The sequence below is a fragment of the Empidonax traillii genome, unplaced genomic scaffold (assembly GCF_003031625.1).
Source record: "Empidonax traillii isolate 1590-97213 ecotype Southwest subspecies unplaced genomic scaffold, ASM303162v1 scaffold217:size1918799, whole genome shotgun sequence".
Lineage (NCBI taxonomy): Eukaryota > Metazoa > Chordata > Aves > Passeriformes > Tyrannidae > Empidonax > Empidonax traillii.
In genome coordinates this window covers 1134908-1157412 of record NW_020955410.1, presented here as the reverse complement: position 1 = coordinate 1157412, position 22505 = coordinate 1134908, and the positions used below count along the sequence as shown (strand labels likewise).

The 22505-nt window shown below is 37.0% G+C and overlaps 1 protein-coding gene across 5 annotated transcripts in view; it reads right to left on the bottom strand.

The window, feature by feature from the left end:
- Nucleotides 1-846: 846 nt before the first annotated feature.
- NEBL (nebulette) overlaps nt 847-22505 on the bottom strand; it is a 251612-nt gene continuing 229953 nt past the window's right edge. For 4 of the 5 annotated variants that reach the window (XM_027887606.1, XM_027887603.1, XM_027887605.1 and 1 more), the window contains 3 exons: nt 7039-7154; nt 1654-1683; nt 847-1519 (listed from right to left, as the gene is read on the bottom strand). In XM_027887606.1, coding sequence (XP_027743407.1) covers nt 1343-1519; nt 1654-1683; nt 7039-7154 — 323 coding nt within the window. In that variant the 3' untranslated portion in view covers nt 847-1342. The remainder of the gene's footprint in view (nt 1520-1653; nt 1684-7038; nt 7155-22505) is intronic. The other variant, XM_027887607.1, reaches the window with a different exon arrangement.

Sequence of the window (22505 nt, the reverse complement as noted above, 5' to 3'; positions counted from 1 at the left end):
CAAATAGCATATGTGAAGGTTTGTTAGCAGAATATTTTTCTGTTTTCTACAGATGGCTAAACTGAAACATAATGGCATAGAGCATGTTGGACTTTAGTTAGCTTTCCCTTCAGTGTCAGTTATGAGAAAGATCAAGTTAGTAAAAGAAAACATAATATTTCTCCATCATTAAACATTTGGCAAGCGTACAACCCACTGTTGGATCACCAAGATTTCTTGAGTAAACTGAAGCAACAGGTCATTGATCGGAAATGCACTACAATAAACAGAGCTCTCCTCCATTCCTCAGTGGAGGCATAAGTATTTCTGAAGCAGGGGTAGGTACATTAGCTCATCAGCAAAGCAGCCATTAAGCGAGTTACCTGTGGTAGGTAAGAAGGAGGAATATGACTGCAGGCTTTGTGTGACTGCACAGCACCGGGGCCTCACACGGGATGTTTATTTACAGCAGTACAAGTGAAAGTAAAGGAACCAACATGAATTACTGGTTGTACGTTGCCCTAATGGAAGCTTCTATTTAAATGCTAGTTATTATTAGAAGGAAACTGAAGAGTTCACAGGTTTTATATTTTAGATAGTCTTTGAAAGGAATCTTCTGTGGAAAAGATACTGAAGAATCATGACTCTAGACATGGATCTAACTGATGGGTTGGGACGCAAGCAAAGCTGATAGATCACTTGTAAATAAGAAAAAATGGGTATTCCAGAAATAAATGTGGGTGTGCAAGAGTCAGGAAAATTTTGCTGTTAAAATGGACCTGTTTACTGTCAGGCTGCTGGACAGTAGGGGATTTTATTGGGTTTTTTACTGGCATATTACTTGTCATTATTTCAAATTACAATTATCTACTAAACATTTTACTTTTTATTAGGATGGTAACTGCTCAAACATTAAACACCTTCCTAATAATTTGAAGTTCAAATAATTTGTGTTCAAATTCAGTGTGTTAACCTCCTGTGACTTCAGAGTGCCAGAAGTGCATCAATTTTATGGTTGGTTTTACAAAGAGAAATAACTTCTTTGATGTGTAGGGAAAAGGTATTTCCCCTTTACAGGTAATTGTCCAAAATTTTTATAGGATTGGAAGCACCACGCTTCCAAATATGTTTTTCATTTTGAGAGAGCATGATTATAAGGCATGCTATTTTCATAAGAAGCTCTGAGCTTCTTATGGTTTATTTATCTGTAAAGAACTCTAAATTGGATTCTGAGTGAGAATGCAAACTGTTATAGCAGTGATAACGTAATGATCATGTAGTCTTAAAAGATTCTTCTGACTTTTTTCTAAAAGCTTAGATTTTGAGTAAATCATAATAAAGCTCAAAGGACTAGAGACAAAAATTAGTTAACAAACTCAATATAATTTGCTGGAAGCATTCCTGTTTTCCCAGTTCTCTGAACAGTACCATACATCCAGCCATCATCAATTGGTTGCACATTGATGATATAATCACCATCCCTGAAGGAAACTTCATCTTCATCTTGAGCGCTGTAGTCATACATAGCTCTGTATGTTCTCTGTTGAAGAAAAGGAAACAAGGCTGTAAAGTCTCAAGTCTAAACAGAGATAGATTCCTTCTCTTTGCACAAAGATGAAAAGAGAAGGAAAAAAGAATAGAGGGAGCAAGGCATAGAGCAAAATCACAAGTTACCTGTTGAAAAGGAATGGTACTCTCTCCACCCTGTCAAAAATACAGTGAATACTGAGTAGCAAAATAATTATTTTTGTTAACCTACATTGTCCAAAGACCTCATGCAAACAGATTTCAAGCCATTCACTGCATCTTGAAATATTCTAATTGTTGTTTCATTTATTCATTAGTAACAGTTCAATTACATCCAGCCATGGCTATCTGTGGTTCTGCTTCCTATTTGCATGATTCCCAAATAGCTTCTCCTATGTCTTCTCTACAAAAAGAAACATAGTTTTCATCTAGGTCATTAACTCTGCCATCTCACTTAATGTCTTTCATTTCATTAGGATTTTATCCTGAATTAAGAATTATGACACACTACTATCTAAATAAAAAACAAGACAAGAGTTCAAAAAGTCTGTAAAAATAATTTTTATGAATACTCATTTTTTCATACTAGATAAAATGCCCTCTTAGCACATAAAGTCTCATTATTAGCTAAGCCAAATTTCTCTACAACTCTGCCCACTGTAAGCCAAGATATCAGGTTTTTTTCTCTATTTTTCTAAAAAGAGTATTTGTTTTCACTCATAACCAATAAAATGCTATCATTTTATACTGGAATTCCAATTGGATTTTCAAACTCACAGGGAAGAGTCTCCCCTTGTATCTTAACAGAGGAAACAAAAATAGCTCATTTTAAAATTCCCAGGAATACCTTCCTTTTTTTACCCTGGCTCTCGAGAGAAGTCAAGAGCAGTTCAAGCATCACTGATAATATTCAATTACCCTTTTGGTAATTTTTGCTGTATTATCATAAGTAGCTGAAATCTTCTGGTGGAATGATTTGAAGAGAAAAAAAGGTAAAAACGGTCAATGTTTGAGTTATGCCTAGTATTATTGTCTGAACCTTTTAATAGATAGCAAACTTTGTTCTGCTACCCAGATGAGGAAAACAGTTCTGGATTAGTTTTAGTTATTAGTTTTAAAGGTTTTTAGTAAAACTATTTTCTGAAAAGGGGAAGACTGCTCCACACAGATCGAGGAGGCCCTTTGTTACATGTTGAAAATGTGGAATTATTTATTCCAAACACTATGAGGATATTTATCATTTCTGTTCCCATGTTAGAAATATACTTTTTGTTTTGATTTGCCTTTATAATTGGTAGTGCAGATTAAACAGTATGGAGAATCAACTCCTGTTCAAACAATTGAGACCGTTGGAGACCACCTTTCCTGACAAGTCTACTCTGAACTGTATTTCAGTCTTGCTCTGTATAATTGTTCTCTGCAGTGCCTTGTAATTTTGTTGCCCTACAGGCTGGGACCAAGACTGATTTTCAGCCAGAGGGTCCTACATATCTTCCAAATGTTTATGGGAGTCGATGAAAAAAAGCATCATCGTTTATGCACTACATCAAGCAACTAATTTGGTGTGTTCTATCATCACCAAAAATTCCTTAAAGATTCATAAACAAGAGAACTAGCAGTCAGAAGACCCTCTGCTTTTAAGAATCTTTTTTTCCCAACTATTTCAACTGATGTCTCTAAACTAACTCCGAAAAACCAGTGAAAAACATGCTATTATAACAAGTTCAGCAGCCGTTAGCCCTTTAAAAAATTTATTTCAAAAGAGGGTCCATTTAAGAAAAATGGTAATAAATCTATATCTGGCATAAGACAGCAAATGGATTTTGCTCTGAGCCATGCTTATATGTCTCCCTTAAATGGGCAAAGACTGGGAGAAGAGATTAAATGTTTTATTAAACTAACATGAAATTGGAAAAATAGAGAGTTCTTGCTCACTCAGAAGGATGCTCACTCATCCTTAGAGCACTAGGGCAAAGGACATACTACTGCTGTCTCCTTAAAGGCAGCTTGTTTACATCACTGTGGTGGCACAGTTGTGAAGACAAGCTGGTAATTTCGAACTTCAAAAGAATTTATTAGGGCCCTAAATGCTGCTGAGAAACCTAAATTTATGGCCTTAACACCTAATTAGGTGCTAAATGGTTGTCAGGAGAAATCTCCATAATAATCCCGTTAGCATTTAATGCCTAATTATCACTGCAGAGTGTAGTCTGGGCTATATAATTGAGAATTACAATGCTTAAAGGACTCAAAGCAGGGATTTTTAAAATGCATTTTAGTGAATTATTCGTCTGTCAGTAGTGAGTTTAGCAGGTTTTGAGTACAACAGGTTGTAAGAAAAGTTTAGAGTTTTGTAAAACAGTCAAATACTCACTTATTTCACTTCCTCAAAGATCTATCTCACAGCTACTGCTTAGACAGAACAATTAAGTCCTGTGCATATGAAGAATTGAAGCCCAACTAGTTCCCTAGCTGGATCTGAGCTGACAGATACATTTTTCCACTTCATCCACTAGTTTATACTTATTCTATGGATGGCTCCTTGCAAGGAGCAGTACCTGTTGCAGCATCCTTTCACTTAGAATAGCTATCAGGGAAAGCCAACTTGAACGAGGGTTTTGTTTTCCTATCACTTTTAGCTATCTCAAGGTGTGTAATTTTCCAAAGAGGTAAACAGCCTGCAGGCATCTGTTATAAAACACCTTGTAATCTGAGCAACAATTTAATTCAGCTCATTATGCAGAACTGCTCACAGAAAGTGAGCAAAAGTTAAGAACCAGAAAATAATGCAACTTATCTGGGGAAAGAAAAAAATCTACCCAAAGATCGTGTTAGGATCATGCCTCACACAAAACACAGCTCAAAATGAAATAAACCAAATTTTGAAACTGTAGAAATTAGAAAAATTCTGTTTCTCAGTATAGGAGATTGGTGGATATGATTATAAAATGAATTTCTATCTTTTGGGGACACTGATTCAGTAACAATACAACAAATCTGCTGAAAGGAGTAGTTTTACTACAGCATCTACCTCTTCAGTTATCCCCACTGTGATATAACCCATGGGATCTTAATCACTCTCACCCTAGAGATGTCCTGGCCATACTCAGGCACTGATGAGTGACTTTGCCACCTTCATTGCTTCTACTTAAGTCTCAAAAACCGTTTGTGCTTTAAAGTCACTGTTCAGTCTAGGATTTCTTTCCTTCAATCTCCTCCTGCTGTTACTTTCTTATCATACTTCTTTCTTCCCTCTGTTGCTAGCCAGACAACACTGCATCTCTGATAGTACTGCTCCAAGCCCAGAACTGAACAAGCAGCTGAAAGCAATGAACCTAAACATTGTGTAAGTTTGTCAGACCTCCTACAGCAAATCCATTTTACAAGCACTCCAAACCTGTCATCTATTTTCAGTCTGTGCTAATTACTACATTTAAACACATCCTTAACCAGGGGTTTCCCCCAAGCACATGCATAAGAATCCTCTGTATAATCCCAGTAGCTGAGAGCAGAATGTCCAGCACCCTGGATAAGCTTCACAGGCTAATAAAAATGTAGTCTTCTTGAATGAAAGTGGAAAGGCAAGAGAGCACAGCAGGTTTCTAGATGCATCTGAGATGCCTCTTTTAGAGCAGAATCATCACCCTGGGGTGACAAGATCATGCTCATGCCTTTATCACCAGACTGGCAAGTTAGCAGTCAGCACCAGGCCAGTGGTCCTTGATTTCTGGAAATATTTGGGGTTTATTATCTACAAGGAAGCCCACTCAATTTTTAACAGCAGCAAGGTCTGTTCAAATCATCATGTTTGCTGTTTTCCCATGATAAACAGCTCTTATCACTTACAAGGACGTCAAGCGACAACAGTTTCACAAAAGGGATAAGAAATCCTGTCGAAATAAGTCAGTCCTTTATTTTTAAAATCCTTTAATGTCACTCCCTTCCTTTTCCAATTACCTTTACATTTCCAGTTCTGGAAGGAGAGGCAGATGTTGATCCTCAAGATGACTGAAACTATGTTTCAACAGTCTGCCAGGTAAGTCGCTGGGACATAGAGATAGTAGGGCAATAGCAGTCATCTACCTGCCCATATGGCTGCAAAGGCTGGTAAGTGCATTTCAAGATTTGCAGGCATCTCCATTCTCTATTTACTGGATTTAAATGCTATTTGCTTTACTCCCCAACTACTAGAAATCTCCTGGCAAAGTCGAGGCTTTCCCGTCTCCTACTTTTCACACTCTGGCCCTTCTGGAAAACAGCCAGCTCCCCAAGTGCCTTGTGATATCCTTGTAAATTAATGGTTGAATCCAATATCAGCTGTCTCACAGCTGTCATGCAGGTGTCCAAAGAGTTTCTCAGGTTATAGATTCACTCAAAGATGCAGGTATCTGGATCCCAGATTTTCCAGCAAGTTAGCCCCCTCAGCCCCAGGCAGATAAGACTCTGGCAAGCCTGAAACCACTCACACCTCAGAGAACATCACAATCTTTACAATATAAAATGTCACAGAGTTTCACTCTTACAAAAAAAAAATACAAGTTTCAGTAATCTGGAAAACAAACTTTTTCAAGCTCAGCAAGCTATAAGTTCGGTTCATATTTAAATATTTATTCATCTCTAAAATGTGACAGATGTAATAAATATGCATCCATTCAAAATAGTTTAAACTTCAAAATTGCAAGCCAATATTTTTAAGGTAAAAGGTGACTGGATCTGAACTATGAAATCTCTAGGCAGCAATATAATGTAAAAAATATAATAACCATTAAAAATGAACTTTACATATAAAGAGCTCAAAAGGAAGAAAGAAGCTCAATTTCCTAAAAATTCCAGCTGAATACTCATTAAGCTCTCCTACCATGACCAGTTACTTCTAAAATGAAATATTCACTCCAGCTTTACATTCCCATCCACCACAACTAATAAATTCATGACATGGCCACAGTTTTGTGATAAAGCTTCTTCTCAGTTGCCCACCAGTATAACTCAATTTGGATCAGGCACAAGTTTGTGCACGACTCCCCAGCTGAATTAGAAAGGGCACACCAATACAGGTCCCGAGTCAGCTTTATACAAGAAGAAATAAGTAACGTGGATAGGCACAAAGCCTGCTAGTACAAAATCAGTGAGTCAAAAAAAATTGAAACTAATTTAAATCAACAGGGTGATCTTAAGAGATCAGTGGGTTTCATCCAGGGCTAGGAGCATGAATTCATCACAGAGCATAACATCAAAGTTCATCCTGTGAAATACTGTCCAAGCATTTACTATTTGTTTTAAGTAGATAAAAGATTCAGTTATTTTTCAGGTTATCATAAATTATTTTTTTATGCATTCTGATGTTCTTACCACTGCCTATAGTTCTCTTAAATCTTTTTTATACATGAGGACTGACACTTACATTTAGGACTAGGACAATAAAATAGTTCAACTGTAGAACTCAAGGGATCAATTCAATCATATTTAAGAGATTTCCCAGTTGCTGATGATGTTGCAAACCAAATAAAACTCTCCTTTAAATCCAATACTCACCAGACTTGCTGAATGAGGCTGTGAGTGCATGGACCTCACGGATGACATACTGGTCTGGTGCATGTATCCATATCCTTGAGTCTGGCTTTGCTGATATGCCCCAGGGAGAACAGGGGCTGCATTAAAGAAATACAGACACCTTAATTAAGATTTAAAAACGGTCCTTACTCTAGCATTTTGTAGAAATTATTTGCATGGTTAATATCAATTCCTCCATATAAAACAGTTCCGAATTATTTCCATATACAACATAAGGCTTTTTAGAGGTTGAATTACGCATAAATGTAGCCAACATGTCCACATATAGCAAAATGTCCACAAACACTATCAAGCTTAGTTGGAAGGAAAAGTTTAACTTACCATCAGAAATCTAACCATAAAAAGGTGTATGAAAGCTTGAGACATCATTAATTCAATTTTGATACTATCATAGATGAAGCATTACGTTTATGTCCCATAAACTGACATTTTAAAAGAAAGATTGATGAAAAAAAGCTGTATTAATAGTTTTTAAGTGCTTCAGTAGAAATTCACTGCAATTAATTCTTAACTCATTGCAAACTAACTCTTATTTATTGTGCTATGAGCAAAGAAGGATAGTGATTCACAGGAGGAGACAGAAATGTTAAAAAGTGAATCCAAGGATGAGTTTCTTAGTTCAGTCTGATGCCATCAACATTCTTAGCTAAGCACAGAGAGACCCATGCTTACTTAAGTATTTCAAAGTCCACCTTTTTCAGTGTCTTCCTCTTATCACACAATTGTTCCATCTCTTTAACACATATTTTATTCACATTATTTAAAAAATTGTATGTTAATCATTAATATATTGACTTATATTTTACCAAGAGCTGCTGAAAGCATTAATACAACCAACAGAGACTCCTTAACTCCACTGGTTAGTAGGAAAGAATTCATAAACCTCTCACATCTGCCCAAACATCCTACTCCAACAAAAGACCAAAATAGAATGTGTTAAAAACATGGTTGAACACAAAACTTTTGAGAAGTAAGCCCAGCATAAGTGACTACTGACTATTTTTCTAGCCAGGCCAATAAGCCTTTTTAAAGCAAAATTAAAAGACTGAAGTGGTTTTCAACGTCTAAAGATTGAAAGTTTCATCACCATATATTTGTGTGTTTTGTAAGACTCTCATTCCCTCTGAGAATAAAGTCTTCTGGCTTGTTTGGAGGTTATTAGCCCATCTCCAGAGTTATTTAACAGAATTTTGCTAATTCAGCTGGAAATCCATTTAGCTACTCTGAAAAGAAAACACATTTCTATTGATACTATTTCAAGTGATTCATTTAGCTGATATTCTATTTAACTCCTCTGCCAAAAGATGTCTGCCACTTAAAGGAGAAGAGCTCTTGCAGGACATGAGTAAAAATCCTCAAACATGGGAGTCATACAGCAGTCCAACACTTTCTGAAATAGATCTCTTGGGCTTGCTGCGAAGAACCACTTCTGAAGCAGCCATCACACACAGATTCAAAAAGGAGCAAAGATAATGTAGGATTTAATGGGGTTCACAACGTGTGGAATGATCCAGGACTTGTAAAATATAAAAGTACATGGGAAAAGCAGGAAAACCCATTAAAAAAATATATTTATAAGAAGTATTCATATTTGAACTAAAACTTCTCTTTCTCTGCTTCTTAAGTTATTAGGACAATAAATACACATGGATTACTGAGAAAATGTTTGCTGAATATTTCAGAAAGAAAAGTCAACCTTGGGCTATTGGTAAGCTGTTTAATCAATTCTGCTTCTCCAGCTAACAAAATAATTGACTTCAACTGCAGGTTCTTCTTAAAACTTCCATTTGGTTTTAGGTAGCGTAATCAAATGTGCTAAGTGTGTAATTACAATTTGGGATGCTACTTTTTGTTCTACGATATTTGTAAAGATAAGTAATATTTTATATTTAACTAGGGTTTTTCTGATGTAGAAAACATGCTTCAAACTATTGTAATGAATAGATTGTTTTGTTAAGTGAGTGAAATTAGTGATACACAGTCAGATGCAACACTGGAACATGATGAATAATGGATGTTTTAGAAGTGCCAAGTTCATTCTAATGACATATAAGTAGAAAGACATTTTAAAGCTGTTCAATCATCAGAGAATTGCTGCTCATTAACATGTTCACAGGATTATCACGCATTAAGTGAATAGTCCTAAGTAGTTCATCAAATAATTTATGTTTCAATGTTGTTACAAGCTATTTCTACATGACCAGATGTAGCCCTTCATGAGAAAATTGAGAAAAACATAATTTAATCAAAGGTTCTGAGATCAAGCTGGAATGAATATATTTTGCCTAAATCACCACCAGCATAACTGTAGTCCAGTTCACAGAAGCCAACAAAGCCTCATCTCCTCATACCACCCATAAATTGGTTCTGTGAGTTGAAAACTGAGCACAGCTTGAACTTTTTAACTTAACAGGAGGAGTATTTTCAGCCAACACTTGCTGCTGATCAGTCAGCACCCAGCCTGCTCTGCAGCAACAAAGGACTGGTAGCTCTTCCCTGGTCCCTGGCAGGGGCAGACACCCCAGAGTCCTTTTCTTCTTCTCTTTTTCTTTAGAAAAGTAAAGATGCTGGAAGGAACTTGATTCCTTCATCCCAAAACAGATCTTTCTCCATTTCTATCAAGCATCCCTTGTCAGTGGCAGGCAGCAAGTCTACCGATGGTCAGCTTCATTACAGCCTCCAAATCAACTGGTTCATTCTGGGGAGGAAAACACATGCCTCATGCCTCTGTGACAGCAGGAGATCTGAGACGTGCTCTCCTCTTTAGCAATCAGCCTCTTGCAAGCCTCTGTCAAACTGTCTCAGCAAACCTGTTTGCTACTTTACCTGCAATGATGGAAACCATGAAAATAAAGTATTTCTTCCAAAGCATTAGAAATTTTGGGAAGTGCTAGAAGCTGAAGTATTAGAAAAAGATTCTATACAAACAAAAAGAAGGAAATTCTAGGATTAGCTTTGCTGATTATCTCCTAGAAATATATTTAGGTATCATATATGTGAGCCTATCAGTACTTATTACTGTTGAAGACACTTGATTGAATAATTACATGTGGGTTGATTTTTTGTGGGTTTTTTTCATTAAAACAATACTGTAGTAGGGCTGCAAAAAACAATCATTACTTTTTAACAAGTCTTTGGAAAAATAATTAAGAAACATCCAGATGGTTGTCTATTTGGAAGACAATTTGGGAATCACATAAATAAGTTGAATAGTGAAGAGACAACATATCTGAGCTGTATTTCTGCTGACATACAGATGATTCAAGGTTAGATTAAATGATGCAGAGAAAGTTTGAATTGTCTTCATCATCACCCATAGTTAACTGCAGTCTTTTGGTCAGACTGAAGTATAAAGTTCTATAACATCACTGACTGCAGCAGCAGCAAAAGCAATGGTTTTAGGTAACCTAAGGGAACAATAAAATACAGTGATGGAACATGAAATTCATTTAACTGAAGCCAGATTTATTGGTGAGGGAGCTGAGGGCTGACCATTGCTCCCAGAAATACAGGTGGATGTATTTTCTTGCTGCATCAAGAGTTTACCAGATGTATTCTAATGTATCAAAACCTAATTTTTTTCTTGTCCCACGTATACCAAGAAAGCCAGATATTCATTTTAAATTATCTACTTGAAGAAATTCATCATGTATCTCTTACTATATCTTTATAGGCCTCCTCAGAGAAAAGAGAGAGAAAAATGAATTAACGTGATGTAAGGCAAGCAGAGAGGAAGCCTCCAAGAGAAAGGAGCAGCTGAAAGAATGATAGCAAGTATCAAATTGCTGCCACAGACAATGGGGTCTGCAGAATGTGTACCAATCAGGATACGCTTTGAGAAGAACTAGGAGAGAAAAAGGTCAGACTGTGGAAACCAAAAAGGAATCTTTAGAGAGCATTGTATAACTATGAGATTAAAAAAAAAGTTTATGCTAAAAAGAAAAATGATATAAAAGTTAGGTTCCAAGATACATGTTATCAAAACCATACTTAAACTCTCTTTCATTCTTTTGTAAAGCAGAACCTTGAAAATCCCTGGTAAAACAACATACCCTCACTGCTAACTACTGCATTTTTGCTGTTTACCGCAACACATGCCATTTACTGGACCAGATGGAAAATAGCAATCAATTAATTTACTCCCACACACACTGTGCAGTTTTAGCATTTATTTCACTTCCTGTTTTGATATTAGCTTAATTCATCATTTCACTCCTATGACTTGGGAAAACTCACAAAGAATATTTCAATATTTTGTAATAACTACACTAGAGAGTACAAAGTAAAAAAGAAAGATTATGATTAGCATGTGCTTAAGTCTAGTGTCTGCAAGATACTAGATAATAAGCTGTATATTTTCTGAGCAGCACAAAAGTTGCAATAAAGCCAGAATAGAGTATTATCATACACTTCTGTGTTACTGCCATCATGATGAGCTCACCCAAAACAGATCAAGCTGCTTATGGGGATCATGCTGTTCCACCTATACTGAAGTCCTTCCCCTGTTTTGCCTTGTTGCTACTGCCTTATTTTCCACAGGTTGCAACATCTAGTACAGGCCTCAGAGCCTTTCTTTAGAAAGCCTCCCCCTTAGTTTTCAGTTCTTTCTTTCTTTTCTCCTTTTCTTAGAAATTACTCAGCCATGTCCCATGCAACAGAAGACACAGTCACAGTGATGCAATCACATGTGGGGACATGCAGGTCTACAGTACCTGGGGTACTCTTGTACACTCACGTGCTATTCACACGGACAGGTCACTGTGCCAAAACTGCACAACTCCCTTCACCACCTCGCAGTGCAAGTTACAAGAATGCATAGCTAAGGAAGTACAACCCTAGGAAATACAGGAAATACAACTGTTATGCTGTGTTGAAGCTGGTGGATAATAACAACTGACAGCTTTTAAAGCCCTCTTAAGAAAGTTTCACAGATGTAACTTAGTTTACATACGCTGGGTTTATTTTTTTTGTTTTCTATCACTTTCCCCAAATATTGGCTGCTGGTTATGTCCCATGAGGTGGCTGAGACAATACTCCTACATCCTTTTCCCTCCTCTCATCTAGGTTTTTTCCACTGGCTTGGTGAGCTAAGCCAGCTCAGCAAGGGAGCAGGCCAGTGACAGATGCAGGGCAAGGATGGAAGCAGTACCAGGTACCCAAGGCCACAGACAGCAGAAGGTAGCAAACTGCTGGATGAGCTCAGTTGTCCTAAGGTACGTCCCCCTAAGCACCTCACTTTTGTGCAAGCTACCTCTGAGCTCAAACTGCAAAAGAGCTGAGACTCTCATAGGATGCTTTCCTCCAGATGTCCCAGCATCCAGCTCCAAACAAAGAAACCCATGTAATTGCAGATGCTCCTGTGAGCTCACATGTGGCATGCACTGCTCAGCTACTTGCATCCTAAGTCTCCACAGCATTTGAAAAAAGTCACAGTGGAAGCTTAGAGAAGATTTAGCCTAATGCAGCCACCTAAAAACAGGTATCAGAGAACTTAACAGACTTCAGTGAGTGTGCAAGGATTCCATAGAGAGGTTGATATGAGGTACAGAACTCTGCAGCACTCCCATGGTACTGAGCAAGGAAATGGTCTCCAAAGGACGTAGTAAAGCAGTCACAGGAGCAGAGAAAACAGAAGAGTATCAGTATGTTAGATATAGACAACATTAAGAAAACCCCATTAATAATTTCATAGTGCAGAAATGATTGACAAGAATGCTCCTCTCCCAAACTGGGATGAAAATTTTAAAAATTCTAAAGGTTCATGCAAAAAGAAATTTTAAAAATTGGATAAAGAAACAATTTTTTGCCAATCATACAAAAAAATCTACAATTTTCAACCTTTATTATAATTTATGTGACTCTTCAAAATTAAACATATTTCAACATAAGGCTGAATTCTTTGTTTTAAAAATGTCAAGCAATAACCTTAACAATCTCAAACTGGAAAAAAAAAAAAAAAAAGGAGTTCTTTTGGCAAAAGAGAACCTACAAAAAAGTTTGGCATTAAACTGCGATCTTCTGATGAACAACACTGAAAATTTCCCAGTCATGTCTAAAGTTAAATTGCTCTGCATTACCTTTTCAAATAAGCTAGAAAATTGAAAAAACACACTCTAAACTGATTATACCTTTTATCTATTACATAGTTTTGTTATTTTCTAATAAAAAATAGTAGCATGGCAGAGTCACATTTACTGAGAATAGTTCAGACTGTGTAAGCATACAAGAAGCACTAACCTGAAGACTGCAGATGCTGAGACCTGATACAGAACAGTGCTGTTTTTAGAACAGTAGAAAACATCATGGTAAGGCATCTTGGCATTTTTTCTTGTAAAAGTAACTTTCTCTTCATTTCTTTTATTTCCTTTTTTTTCCCCTCTTTTCCTTGCCCTTTACTCGTCAGTGAGCTTGCTTTCACGGATGTCTAAGCTACCAGACTCGTTGTTCTCAGTTGTGCTGTCAGAAGCAGCAGTTTGTCTGCATACTATCCATTACAGGAGTCAGTAATACTTAGTAAATTGGAATATCAAACCCAGATATAATTAGGTTGTTGAAATAACAACCTGAAAGTATGGCCTAATTCACACAGGCTGTTAATAAATATCTGCCATGCTCACTGACCTCATTAGAATTGAAGCTCTGAACTACTTGGAGTCAGAGGCAAATTCAGAATGTTAGAAGCTTAGGAAGTTTCCATAACCTGAATTCTAAAGATAAATTCTATAAGATAGAAGCCATGAAATGTTCAAATACTTAAAAAATGATGGAGAGGAGGGCAAAAAAATTACTAATCTCTAACATTAATTATTCATGATGCAAAAATCAAAACGTCTCTCCTCTCAAGATTACTTAGACATACTATAATGTATAAAATAAAATATTTTAAAGTTCATTAGTATCATGATTAGAGTAAGATTGTTTTAAATATTGTTATTTTAGAACACCATTTTATCAGCTAGCAATAACTGAGACTAACTATATGTATCCACCATATAAGATGAAGCCGATTATTATGGGAAATGCAGAATCATGCAATTAGAACTCTTAAAAGCAATTTCAATATAAGTAATTAAAATCTGATTTTGAATGAAATTACAACAGAAGATCTCACATAGCTGTTTAGCATACATCAAAGAAAGCTAAGAAATTTTGAAAGGAACAACAAAAAGAATGTCTAATGTGCTCATGACACATGGAATCCTGTGTTTTATTTGAGGTTTCCTTTCAGGCAGGGACTATCTCATAAGTCAGTCTAAAGTACCCTGATTTTTAAGAACAGGCAATATCACTAATAATAGTTACACTGGTCTATTTATTGTCCATTATAAGTCCATCATAAATCCAATAGCAGACGGAGTGGGAATTAGAGAAGTGCACCGGGACAGAGAGACAACAGTTGGCAAACTGTCTCTCTAGTACATCATGGCCTATGTGTCTGGTCATTCAGACCTTCTCCATGTTTTGAGGAATGGTGGGTCAATGCCGTTATATTTTTTTTCAGGGCAGGCTATTTCTCAAGGTCCATTTTGGCCTCTCTGAGGGCTCTAAGTCTCTGTACTGCAAAAAGCCAGTCTCTCATGGACAATTTTTTCCTTTAAACAAAAGTAGTATGGCTTTCATTTTCCTTCAGAGGAACTGCACAGAAGCGATATGTTCAGAGAAAGCCAGGCTAGCACAGTCTCCAGGAGCCTTGTCTGCAAGCAATTATCAAATGTCACAGTCTAGAGAAAAATGAAAGGAACTCAGGATGTCTTGTTTTCTACAGTCAACATCAAAAGAAAGAGGACAGTCAGCAGAACATCCACCCTCTTCATTAAAAGACAATAACATAGGGAATATTTTTGCCAGAAGTGGTTGTGGATACTCCTTGGAGCATCGTTTTTTACTGAGGAGTAGGGATTGAAGGCTATTGAGTCACACCTCAAAAGCTTTCATGTTCATTAATACATTACTGTCACAGTAAAGCATCACAGAGTAGTAAAGTATTAAAGACATGTAATCTAGTGTTCTGCCAACAGGAGAGAAGAAGAAGCCAAATCTCAAACAACCCACAGAGTCTCTGCCTGTCTGACTGTGGAGCAGTGAGGTGGTGAGTGGCTGCCTCATAGCCTGCAAAGAACTAAAGCCAGTCCTGTTCTGGCAGAGCAGACAGTTTCGATGATCAGAAAATGCCATCAGCTTCCCCAGACTGCCTTTGGAATGGCCATTTAGGACTGTAAGACCATAAACACTCAGAGGAACTGATTTGATAAATGTAATTCCACAGCAGACCCTTCAAACAAAAGCTTTTTCACAAGAAAGCTAAAGGTGTTTGTTATAAAATAGGGTGTTAAATGATCTCCCTAGAAATACAGTAAGTAAAATATTTTAAGTGTTATCAGCCTTTAAAAATATAGGAAAAGGCTGGTTTTAGTGTTCATTCATACTCACGTTTTTGTGGTTTTTCCTAAAAAACCAAGGTAAAATGGAAGTGAACACAATAAAAAATTACAATTTAGAATGAATGATAATAATTATTATCTTCATCCAACTTCTCTGAACAGTTATTTTGGGAATTTTAAAAACTGTATGAATTCTATATCTAACATTTAATACTATATGAGCAGTTACAACAATATACTTTATTTACAATTTATTTCACTTAAAGTACAAACCATTTATCCCTCCCTTCCAGATCCTACTGACAATTGCTTACTATAGTACTGTAAAAAGAAAACTACTTCAATTATTTGGCTTCTAACCCTAAAAGTATAGTCCTATTTATTTCCAGTTTTGAATCCTAAAATAATATTTTAGGGTTATTATGAAGAACACAGAACATTTTAAACCAGTTAAATGTAGTGCAACTAAAAAAATATTCTTATTTGAATATTCAACTACAAATCTTTTCTAGATGTTTAATCCACTCATTTTCCTCACAAAAGCAGATTTAATACGTTAAATACTCTATTGCAGCTTGAGGACAAAAGAATTAATAACAGGGACTGTATAGACTATGCTGTGTCTTAGGAATTGTTCCAGTGGTTCAAATATAAAAGGACTACCCCCATTCATTTTATTCAGACACCACTATGAATATTACTTTTGAATTAGTCATCAATGGTAGCTGTACAGGGCAAAGAGTTTAGCCTATGCATCTATTAACAGCTGGTATACCACAATACTCATACATATCCCCATTTACCCCACTGGTATTGTACCTGGGACGTAACCATATCACAGGGCATCCTGCTCTGAATGTGAATTGCAGTCAGGATTTGGTGTCACCGACAAACAAACCTGACCACCAGCTGACTTTTTTGCCTGGCATTCAGCCTAAGCTGCAGCACGTCTCAGCTGAGAAAACAGTACAATATGCCTTTTCTTTCCTCACACACCAGACCACATTATTTTATTTATCAAGGCACACAATGTCTTAAAGCCAGCCCGAGGCATCCTCAGTCCTAGTGGGGTCATGGTGTACCACAGGAAGCTGCAGTTCCTACCTAAATTGTGAATAGGCAGAGTTTTGCTCTAGGCTTCCTCACAAAAGGAAAGAGTTAGTAAAATGAAGGTCATGTTTACATGTTACATTACCCACACGTCTTCAATTATAATTTGAATTCTCTTACATTTACTGAACATCTACTGTAGCCCTTGTGCCTTAGAGAGAGAAGCCTGTAAGTCCTTCTCACAGAAACTGTGCTTTGATTGCTGTGCATTTATTTGCATAGTGTGTATAACCAGTCTGAACAAGGGTGGAAAGATAGCATGAACCAGGACCATGTACGTCACTGCATGTAATTTTACTAATTATATTTATTGTCTGCTGGATATAAAACCCTCTGAAGTGTATCAAAAGCTGCTCTAGGGGACTGTATTGAACAACTAAAACTACTGCTTGCCAAGGGAACCATTAACACTTCCAACTGTTGAGTCACTTGGAAATTTCCTTTCCACTTTCTGCTTACTAACTGTTAAATGAAAAAGAGAACACAAGACTCAGCCAGCCAGCAGATCAAACAGAAGGGTGCCCGGAACTGCTGCTACTCTACAGAAACTGAAAATGGGATCTCTTTAGTTTTATTCCCAGAACCCTAAATTAAACCTTAATCAAAATTTAACTAAGCTTGGAGTATTATATGAAGTTCCAATTTTATGTTAAAAAATAAGGTTTCCAGATATTTTGTACCTCTGTGGGAGAAAAGAATTAAATCTAATCTTCTGGACTAATTTTTCTCATATTCTGCATTAACAAAGCACTGAGCAGAAGACACTAAAAGCCCAATAGTCTAGACTAAGATAGAAAATCATTAATGTTCAAGACAGCACATAAATGTAGTCCCATTGCCCTTCTGAAGGAAAAAAACCAAAGTACTAACTAGTCTGAAATACAGAAAAGTCAGAAACAGATGTAAGAGTCTAGTGGCTAAGAGAAGTCTGGATGTGACCCTTACCAAGAGGGATCAAGAGTAGACAGAGAGTTGTTTTGATGTGCTCAGCTTTCTGTGGCAGGACAGCCTGCTGACACACTTGAAAGGGGACAAGAAACCCACAAAAGCCTATAGTTCTTCCCGCGAACTGTAGAGTTCCTCTCCCTCAAATGCCATGTTTGATTACTCTACTTGAGGGAACAGCGTAAAGGGAACAGAATTCATTCTTCCTTGGCTCCCAGAGAAGGAAATATAACTGCTGTGTCATTCTGTTTGACCTGGAATTTTTAAGTATTCCTACCAGCTGCACCTGGAGATTATTACAATATAAAGAGCATTCAGGTATTATTCCCTCTTTTTTTCTTTGACTTGTCTTTTACTAACGGTTACTTTTCCCAACCTCAAAACCTGAGGGATTTTAATAAAAAATCATGGGAAAGACAGAGCAAGGAAGTGAACCAAATCCAGTTTCCTTTCTTCTTCTTCTCCCATCTGTTGGCACAGGAGAAGATTATGAGCACTATCTCAATGCAAGGAGACTCCTTGGTCCACATACTAGAGTGTGAAAAGGTTTTTTCTCCATTTCATCTGACTAGCTTGTCTTCTGACCAGACTAACTAGGAGCAGAAGCAGCAGCAAAGTTCCTTGTTCTAGGATTTTCTGTAATACGTATGGGTGGGTGTCAAAGCCTCAGGCAAAGCCTACAAACAACCACATTACAAACAGAGTCAGTACTGGTGTGTGCTAGGGGGAGAGAAGGAGACGTGCCTGAAATTAATGCTTTAAAATGTCAGTGTTGGGCTGAGGAATAAAAGCCCTTTCCATGAGCTGGTACCCAGCACAAGGCTGCTGACAATGTACACAGCAATACACAAAGTCTGTGTTTGCTCTTTGCAGGGCTGTGTCCACACTGCAGTTCAAAGAGCAGTTCTTCTAATGGCCTACAACACGCCACTGCCTCAGTGAGGAAAGGAGAAAGATAATCCCCAGAGTCTGGAGGAAGGGAGGGGAGCAGGCTCAGCTACTCTGGAGCCTTTCTTCTTCAGAAGGCTCATATCACACAAGGAGGACATGCCACTAGGGAGAGAGATGAAAGAACTTACTGTTTCTTATTGATTAAACTTCTATTCCAAGCTATATAAAGGCTTCAAAACTTAAAGGAAGATACTGCAGAATTGTGTTTTCTGCAGTCTTCATAGACTTTGGAGTCAAATTGCCAGCAATGCCCATTTGCCATATTCTTTCCTCAGAGGTTGTTTGCACCAATTTTTCTAGATTTCTTTTTGTTGTGTAGTATCAATGAAGTATTTAACACAAATTTTCAATTTTCTCATAGCAATCTACAGGTTACTTTTAAGGCTTATAACAAAAATTAAGAGAGTAGGAAGACATAAGTGGAATTTCATGGTTTCTTGACATTTGTTTATTTGGATTGTCAGTTTGAGTAAAAGAAGGTAGCTTCCCATGTAAAGGTAAAGTGAGAGACCAGATTGTTAGCAGCAAACCCTTTTCATTAAAATAAAAGAAGGAAGACCTTAAACCTCAGATCAAGGCATCTTTATGCTAATTCTCACTACTCATCTGGTGGCAGCAAGCGAACTGAATCTGAAGTACTTAGGCTGAAGGAGACAAGCGTAAATAGCGTACACGCAGCCAACCAGGAACACACTGGCTCCAACCAAATACAATAAATTGCAGTATTCCTATTTAAAATGCAACAAAAGGCACCTGAAAATTCTGTCCTAATATCCACTAAGGTTTCCTACATAACATGTGCTTTTGAGAGTACAGTGAACCTGATTTCTGTCTCCTACAGATCGATTTCTATATAGCTTTTAAGATAATATGATGATGACTTAGAAAATAACCATGAAATCACGTGTTTTTTCCCAGCAGAGTAACAACATATCCATAACTGAAAATTAACTGATACTTCTTATTTTTCTCCATCTACAGACTACACACAATTTAAAATACGAATAAAGGGTCCCTTTATTACACTGAATAATTCTGAACATAAGGTAAGGTAAAAATTTACATATCACATCTATATGCTGATGCACACCAATTAAACTAGAAATTAAGAGGAAATAAAAGGCAAAAAAGTGAAAGGTCAAATGCAAAAGGGGAGAAAACCAGCCCTGCGGGTTTCAAATAGAAAGAAAAAAGGGGTGTATCAGAGACAAAAAAAAGTTAAATTCACCTATTGCAGAATGTTTATTAAGATCTTTTCAGACTGAAAGGAGAACTTGGTAATATTAAATAAAATCCTTGTTACTTAAATCCAAGGAAAACAAGAGAAAGCTAAACAGAAAGTCTCACAGAGATATAATACATTAAAATATAATTAAAAACTGAGAGAATGAAAAATATTAGGAAGTTAAATGAAAACATTATGCAGTCGAAACAGGATTGAAGGAGAGCAGCATAAAAGGACTTTGATGACTAAAGCAAAAGGAGGAATGCTAAGGAAAACACTTTCACTGAAATATAATGAAACAAAATTGTTGCATAATGAGAGAGAGAGGGAGGGAAAGAAAGAGGGGGAGGAATTAATAAATAACAGTGAAATGAGAATAACAGTGATACTCTTTAGTGCAGATGGGTCTTCTCGTTCCAACACACTACGGGGAATTCTTCATCTCAAAATGTGTCAAAGATGGATGCAAAAGCGAATTATAAAAATGGTAGCCCTGGTACCAGTGCCAGGGCTCCTCTGCTGGTCAGTTAGCAGGACTCTGTTCTACCAGTAGACAAATGTGGACACTTCCCTGCCACCACGGCAAAGCCTGGAATTTGTTTGAGTAGTAGCTGAGTGACCCCCATAGACACGAGGCCAACTCCCTCAAGGACAAATTTCTATACTCCTGAAGACTTAAATTGCTTGACAAAGAAACAGAATTTCTTCTGGCTGTAGTATTTTATTTCTTTGCTTACTACAAACAATGGGTCTGAAGAAAAATACTAATGAACCCTAAAGGTTTTACTTGCAGCTTTCACTTTATCTTGCCATTCTTTGTCTACATCTGCACACACAGGGCAACTGTGTAAGTAAGCTTGGTTTCTGTCACTGTCACTACATCGTGCACCATAAATTCATTTCCGAATCATCCCACATATTAACACTCTAGTTTTAAAAAGTCATTTTCCCTCCTCAGTCTCCACAGATGGAACTACCATGAAGAATATATTTAGAAAGTGTTCTAAAATAACAAACCTTTAAAAAAAAATCTCTGATATTGCAAACTTGTGCTACTTGCAAGCATCTTTAGTCTTGACTTTGGAGGAATGGAACTAAACAAAATGGTCTTAACCTATGAAGGCAAGAGCTAAAAGCTATTTTCACTTACTGAAGGAAGTTTCTAGCAAAAGAGAGTAGATTAATTTTATATGGAGACCTTAAAAAAGGAGAATAAATCTTTATAAAAATACATGCTTTAGCGCAACTTCTGAGAAACACTGCAGAGACCATGAATACAAGAAGTTCAATCAGATGATAACTCTGTTCCTTTCTGTTATCAGACACCAAAAACTCCATAACTATATGTAAATGGGAGTTATATGTAAAAGGAATTAATCTTCTTCCCGAATAGATGGTTGAAATACAAATACAAATATCCAAAATAGTGCAATACTAGAAGAAGTGTTGAGTCATACAAACCAAATCATTCTGCCCTGGGGGCTGAATGTGAATTAGTAGGATGGAACTTCACTGGTAGGGAAGAGAGGGGAGCAAGAGTGAGTGCGAAGAGAACTGGGAGAAAACTGGTGTACAAGACTGCATGAAAAATCAGGACTTTATAAAGAAACTGAAAAAAACACCCCAAAACAGCACAGTTGAGACATCTGCCAGACACAGTGCTGTCTAGAAAGACCTGAACTGAAAGCAAAGGAACTTTGCTGCTTTTTTGTAGTGTTCTGTGAGAAAAAACTGCCTGGTCTGTCTTTATAAACAAAAGTATATCTGACATCCATATATCTCAAGTTCTCTTTCTGAAGAAAATTATCTGAAAAACCTTCCCAAAAGTGAATAGTTCTGTGTCTGAGAAATTGTGACAAGAGGGTTAAAAGCAGGACTTAATAAGAGAAATCATTATCTTCTGTTCCTCTCTAGACAAGCTGAAAATAACTACTCAGTACAGGTGAGAATTCTGAAAAATATATAGCACCCTAGTGTTTCAGCAAAGTCCTACAGAATGGCTTGCAGGTTAAAAGGTAATCTTTGTTATGCAGTAACTAATTACAAAGAATTTAGGCACACTGAGAAACTCTAGAGCAACACCTTCTGCACACCAAGGCAAAGAAACCCAACAACCGTGAAGTAATAAGTTCAAACTCAACCCTGAAAAACGCTCACAGGAAAAAGCTGTAAAAAAGACACACAAAGTTGAATAGTAATTTCAAAAAGAATATTAAAATTACCTGAATCAGGCTTGCTGGAAAGTGTTAACAATTGTTTCCTAACCAGTTTTACCTGCAATACTCTAAAAGGGAGAACAGAGAATTTCCTGGACTTAAATCATGCAAAAATCTACTGATTTTGCAGAGAAAGCTCCCTGGGAGGCACACTTGGCTCAGCTCAACATCATCATCCAAAATAATGGTCAGGGAATCAAATAGGAAGCAAGTTACTAAGATCTCTCAAATTCCAATGAAAAATGTTAACTGCCTCTCTGTGATGTTTTTACCAAAATTCCCCAAAGACAAGAGAGAGTTATTTAGCTCTGAATAAGCCTTTAACATCTGGTATAAAGTCAGGGACCCAGTTAAGGGCTAGGAATAGGTAGTTAAGGAACAATTCTATCAGCAGTGGAATACCTGAATTGTGGGTCAAATATCAGTAAAGGTATCGAGAATAAACTAGCAATTGTACAACGTAGAAATATCTGAATGATGAGACACTCAGAGACTGCAAAATTGGTCACAGGTCTCCAACTGTCTTTCATGCTGGCACGCCATCAGACAGAACTGCCATTGAGAAAGCCTGCTGGACCTAAAAGTACAAACTCCATGAGA